Here is a 5,927-nt window from a genome sequence, read left to right on the forward strand (position 1 = left end):
AGAAATTCAAGAGGAAAGCACAGCCCTCCGCTTCCTCCAGAAATGCCCCAAACGAGCGTCGCAGGCCAGAGGACCTGCCTGCGGCCCCCCCAGCAGCAACCCCTGCTGCGCTGGGCAGAGCGGGGCCCTTGGCGTGATGCAGTCGGACCCCTGCTCTACGAGCAGGACCTCTGTGGAGAGCCACCGACAGTAAAACACCAGATGACAGACAGGAGGGACTCAAGAGTTTAATCGGGTGCTTCCAGTTGTGCAACGTACAAAGGATGATGAAAAGGGAGGACATGGGCAATGACAAGGACCCTATTAAAAAAAATAGTCATGTAGATTTGAGAAAAATAAAAATTCAAGATTAACCCCAGCCCCCTGTACCATAAAAATCCTCTGCATGTACAACAACTATTACTATATACATGTTTAAAAATAAATGCCCACAGCCTGAAGTGCAAAGAGCAGCGCCATAGCTGTGCTTCCTGGCAGGGGAATCCATAAAGTGTTTGGTTCTTAAATTAAAATATAAATAGAAGCGTACAACATGCCAAGAACCAAGTGGGTTACATCCTCCTCTGCCCAGGGCCAGAGCGAGCAGGACCATCCCCTACCAGTTACAGCCATAAACCTTCACATGTCCGAATTCCCAGCCCACCAGGCGAGACAGGGAGCCTGGCTTGGGCACTGCGCTGCCGTTACATCCCGTTCTTCACCAGCTCGTGGATCCCGTCTTCATCTATAATCAAAGGTGCGCGAAACTCTCGGTCCTTCACGTACTTTTCCAGACCCTAAGGGAGGACAAAGCAGCTCGTTAGGAACTCACCACGCATCATCTGCTCTGTTGACCTGCTGAGCTGGCTCACGGGTGGCTCTGGTCCCCTCCCACTCTAGCAGCTTGGGGAACACTGCCTCGAAAAGCTCCTCAGTGGATTCAAGTCATGCTTTCGTGGCTGACCCCCTCCCCGGTCAGGGTTCACACGCGTATCTTCTCCCCGCCTGGTCGGTCTGCAAGGGCGCCCGAGCTCTGGAGAGTCAGTACTCACTTCTCCTCCATAGGAGACGAGGGGAGAAATTTCACACTGGATTGGCAGGTCATTTGCATCCTTCAAGCTGCAGAGAAAAACAAAAAGTCAGGAGGGTTAGCTACATCCCATCAGGGGACACGGATGGGGCCCAGAGATCTCGCAGATGCCAGCACGGGGGGTCAGCGGCTCTCTGGGGCACTGGTGGCTGTCGGTCCACACAGACCCTGCCAGCGCAGAGCTGCCCTGAGTTAGTCAAGCCTGGCGTGCCCTCCACGGAGGTGCGAGCTAAAGTTTAGATACCACCAGCGACTGAAAGGGAAGAGAGTTTTAGGTGCAGCTTTAATGAGGATCTACGTGCCTCTCCACGTGTGCAGCTACAGCAGCGCCTACAGCCCCAGCCTGGACCACAGCCCCGCTATATTTGATGTTGCATGCAAGCTAGTCACCCCTTCCTCCTCCTCCTCTTCCTCCTGCACCCTTGGGGTGCTGAGAGATGCACTCACAGCGCCTTCCTGTTTGGCTGGTCACAGCAGGTCTTTTTTTTTTAAACACACTCCTTGTTTAAAGCACACCCTGAGCACACAGGGTAAGCCTCTCTGCTCGCTCAGAAATACTCCCGGTCGCACTGCCTGCTCCTCCTGCCTTTGCCTCTTAGATCAACTGTCTCAGCTCCCCTGTTCTGCACACAAGCCTGAGCTGGCGAGGACAATGGCAGACCCACACCAGCGCTGCCTGCCACCACCTGGCCCCAAAAACAGCCGCAGCAGCACTGTCTGGGGTCCCTGGACCCCGCTCCTGCTGTCACCAACCTTTGTGCCACCCCTGGGTGTTCCCTGGATCCAGCCGGCATGTAAGCCTGGCCACGGGGTGCAGCCGTGCGGAGCCTCCGAGGAAGACGGGCAGCAACCCTGGGTGCCCCTTCACACCCGCTTGCCACCACAGCCAGACAGACATCGTAGGACGTCATCTGTGACAACGCTCCCTTCGCCCAGGTCGAAGCTTGTCCCTGCTGCCATGCACTTGCTCAGCCCTCTCCCGTCCCAGCTGTGAGTAAATAAAACTCACCTGTCCTAACCCAGCCCATGCACTCCTGTTTGCCTTAGAGTTGGATTTGTTCCAAGATAATTATTTCAAAAAAAAAAAAAAAAAAGAATTGCCATTAACTGGCAATGAAGGACAAATGTAGGATAAAGTGCATCCTTTATCTTACATCATAACTAGTGTGATGGCCTAGTTATAAGCCCGCAGGTACCTGGAGTCTTGAATTAAAGACAGAGACCCTAGGTGCATCCCACCAGAAAGTACCAGAAGACACAACTTCTCCTGAAGCAGGACGGGGAAGATAACAAGCTTGCTTAGCCCACAAGTCCTTTACACTCACCAGCCCTCAGTCCCAGCCGTACAGACATGCCCTGTGCCTACAGAAGGACACGCTGCTATTACAGAAGTTGCTTTAACGCTTCTATCAACTTTCCCGTTTACTTCTGTAAACTTTCAAGCCTTGAGCCAGGGCCTTTCCCTGGTGTCATGGTCTGGATCTTCAACACTCAAGAGCTGAAGTCACACAAAGCACAGCTGGTCACCTACGCTGAGATTTGCACATGCTACATCAAAGCCTGCTTGACGTTTACTTAATGTTTTTAATCCCATTTCAATCTGCCTGGACGCCTGGCGGACACCAGGAGACGTCAGCCGTCTCCAGCCCTGGGACCAGTCAGGATCAGTCCAGGCTGTGCTACGTCGTGGCGTGACCACGAGGGGAGTGTCATCGAAGGGACACGCCAGCGTGTTTCCCAACAGCATTCCCGCCTTCGGGGTGACCTTTGGGGGCTGCGTGCAGTCAGCGGCGGGCTGTCTGCTGCCCTGCGTCTGTACCAATGCCACAAGACCCCTTCCCGTGATCCCCACCGGCTGCCTCTGCGGAAAGGAGCCCAGGAGGGAGCAGACGTAGCCTACTACCGCCCGCCACCGTGAGAAGCGGCATCCGCAGGGTCCTGTAGTGAGACATGCCCCGCTCCCAGCATGCGGCCCCGAGCCCCCCCGGCACCGTTAGTCACTACGGGCACCTGCTCACCAGCACGCACCCATGGCAGCCACCACAGCCTGGCACGCTGCTTCGCCAACAGCCCGTTAGTACCTAAGCACAGCCCCGCCACCATGCACGCTGCACGGTATAGTTACTTGTCATTGACATCTGCTGGGGTGGCATCTGACCTTCCATTTGTGACGCTACGTGGGAATAAACAAGGGTTAGCAAGGGTGGGGAAAAAACCAGATAAGAACAAGTCTGGGGTTTGCTGTTCTCCAAATAGGGGCAGCGGGAGGTTTCTCGGTCAAGGGATGCTGTGATCCCAGCCTGGCTGCTGCACGGATCTGCTGGTGTGCTTAGGTTTTAGGAAGCCACCTCCCTCCTGCACAGGCAACCTCAGCTGTGCAGTGGAGACCGGCAGGATTCGGTTCACAGGCATTGAATCAAAGAGGAAAGCTCCTGTGGACCGAGCAAGTGTCCCTCCTGCAGCACTGCCCAGCCTACAGCTGGCTCTGCCCCAGGGACCACCTTGGAGAAGGGACCCACAGTTGGTCACTCCAGCGAACGCTAGTTTCAGGAGCGCTGAAATGGAGAAGGGCTGAGGACTGCCTGGTGCTTTATACCCAGCCAAAAAAGAGGCAGGAGTGCTGGGAGCAGCAACTCACCGAGGGATGGCAGGGATGCGTCTGCCATTTTCGTCCACAAAGTGCCCCCCCGCATTGAGAACCCAGCAGTGGTGCAGGGACATCAAGGCGTGTCGGGCTGTGGTGGGGTTGTCCTTCCCGTTCTGGCTGTCCGCGTTCTTCAGGGGAGAAAATTCGTCCTCACGCAGCACCTCGTACACCACAAACTTCCTGGGGAGGGGAGCAGGGGATGGGAGGGTCAGCTTTGGGAAACACGGCTGCTCTCTGTCACTTCGGCTTCTCCCCTGCCAGGGTGGCTGAGCTGGGGTCACGGCCGCCCCCCACCCACACCCACGGGTTGTCCTCGCAGCCACAAAGGAGCGAGGGGAGGACCTGGGCTGCAGGGTCAGCAGGTGCTTCTCTGGCCCAGGAACAGGGCTCAGCCAAGCAAGAGGCACGCAGCATCCGTCCCCTCCTGCTTCTCGCGTCCCTGCTCATCTCAGGGCACAATCGTCCACTGCTGCTGAACAGCACAGGAACTGGCATCCTGTCCCAATCCCGGGGCATTGCCAGCGGACGCAGCCCTGACACGCCCCCGAGAGGATCTCAGGGCTGCCCAAGGGAGAGCCAGCAGCCTGCTACCCACAGAGAGAAAAGGACATACTTGGAAAACTGGAAGATGTCAAAGACAAACTTTTCCATCTTGATCCCATTGGGTTTCTCGGGTTGGATCAGCTGCCCTGTAACGATGTCCACGTGTGGGATCTTCTTCTCGGCTACATGGTGCTGCAGCCGTGGTTCGTAAGTGCTGCAATGGGCCAAGAAAGAGATGTCACTCATCTGAGCAAGGCCAGTCTCCAGCCCCCGGCTCAGACACTGCTGTGGCAGGACGGCAGCTCTGCCCTGATCCCCAGCTGTCCCAAGGTGTGGGCTGCTCGTCCCCACGGCAGCCAGGAGAGGATGGCCCTGCATGCTTGTGCTCTGGTACCATCGACCAGCAATGCCTGGAGAAAACCTTATCTCAAGGAAGGGACGGTGCAGGGAGGTCAGGCCACGTGTGCAGGGGCCAGGGACCAGACCCCACGGGCCTCATCCCATCACACCTGCAAACAGCCGGAGATCAACCAGCGGAAAGCAAGGTGCAGGCGGCTGGGCAGCCGGCTCCACTCGGCACTGGCACTCCTCCTCCGGCACCCCAGCAGGCCCTTACTTCACTACATCTTTCAGGAAGGCGGTGGTGAAGTAGTGATTGGCAATGTTGCCCGCGTTGAAGAGCAGCCGCCCATCCGGACCTCGTTTCTGGGCAGTGGCCAGGGAAATCTCGCTGTACTCCACCACCTGGTAGACACCATCCACTCGGCACACCACACCGACCGGCTCCGTGGGGTTGGTCTTCTCCACCACCTGCCCAATGGAAGCACTGTCAGGGAAAGATCCCCAAAGCCCTGCACTTCAAATACACTCCCTTGTATCTTGCAGCTCCTGTGGAGGTGTTTTCCTGTGCAGGACAGCAGGGATAGTGCAGGGATAGGGATGCTGGAGCCCTCCCCTCCCAAGTGCTTCTGACAACAGTGACCGGAGGACGGTGAGATGGCAGGGCTGGGTGATAGGGTGTCAGGCACACCCAGAGGATGTGGACAAGATCTGGTACCAAGCGCACGCGTGGCTGGCAGAGGGCATGGATATTTCTAGCACCCAGCCCGCACATAAACAGCCAGCTTGCTGCACACAAGTGGGAAGAGGCTGTTGGCTCAGCAGAGCCATTCCCCTACACCTGACCTCCCTCCTCTTCCTTGCACCCCCCACACCCACCCACAGACCGCCCCCCGAAAATCCCTACCCATTGCTGCCACCACAGCAGGGCAGCGCCAAGGGACACAGGGCTTTCTCCTTTCTGCATGCTAGGGTTTATTTCCTCCTTCTCTCTCTCAGGCCAGGAGGAGGAACTGCTTTCCTTTTCCCAGTTTGCTCTCTGAAAGTTTCAAGGCCAGAAAGCCCTCTCACCTGTTTGCCAGAGCTGAGCCCAACACAAATACAATCACGAGCATGCAGTCCCTTTGGCTGCCAATCCAGCCTTTAAGTAAAGCTTTGGGTGTGCAACATCCTACCCGTGAGACACAGGGCTGGGCTCTCAGCGTCAGCAGTCAGCTGCACCTACCGTGTCCTGGTCTGGTGCCTAGGACGTCATGGCTGAGGACAGCTGGCAGCCCGCGGCAGGGATCCCAGCTGCCCGTACTTCCCGCAGCCGCCCGGACAACAGCT

The 5,927-nt window shown here is 57.0% G+C and overlaps 1 protein-coding gene across 1 annotated transcript in view; it reads right to left on the reverse strand.

Annotated features, from left to right (window-relative positions):
* Positions 1 to 330: 330 nt before the first annotated feature.
* UAP1 (UDP-N-acetylglucosamine pyrophosphorylase 1) overlaps positions 331 to 5,927 on the reverse strand; it is a gene marked incomplete at its 5' end in the record, with an annotated part of 6,628 nt that continues 1,031 nt past the window's right edge. Inside the window, 6 exons of the mRNA XM_009700923.1 lie at positions 331 to 776; positions 1,032 to 1,098; positions 3,195 to 3,242; positions 3,708 to 3,896; positions 4,330 to 4,473; positions 4,876 to 5,069. Coding sequence (XP_009699225.1) covers positions 684 to 776; positions 1,032 to 1,098; positions 3,195 to 3,242; positions 3,708 to 3,896; positions 4,330 to 4,473; positions 4,876 to 5,069 — 735 coding nt within the window. The remainder of the gene's footprint in view (positions 777 to 1,031; positions 1,099 to 3,194; positions 3,243 to 3,707; positions 3,897 to 4,329; positions 4,474 to 4,875; positions 5,070 to 5,927) is intronic.

Source organism: Cariama cristata, unplaced genomic scaffold, assembly GCF_000690535.1.
Source record: "Cariama cristata isolate BGI_N322 unplaced genomic scaffold, ASM69053v1 scaffold30765, whole genome shotgun sequence".
In the NCBI taxonomy this organism is placed as follows: Eukaryota; Metazoa; Chordata; class Aves; order Cariamiformes; family Cariamidae; genus Cariama; species Cariama cristata.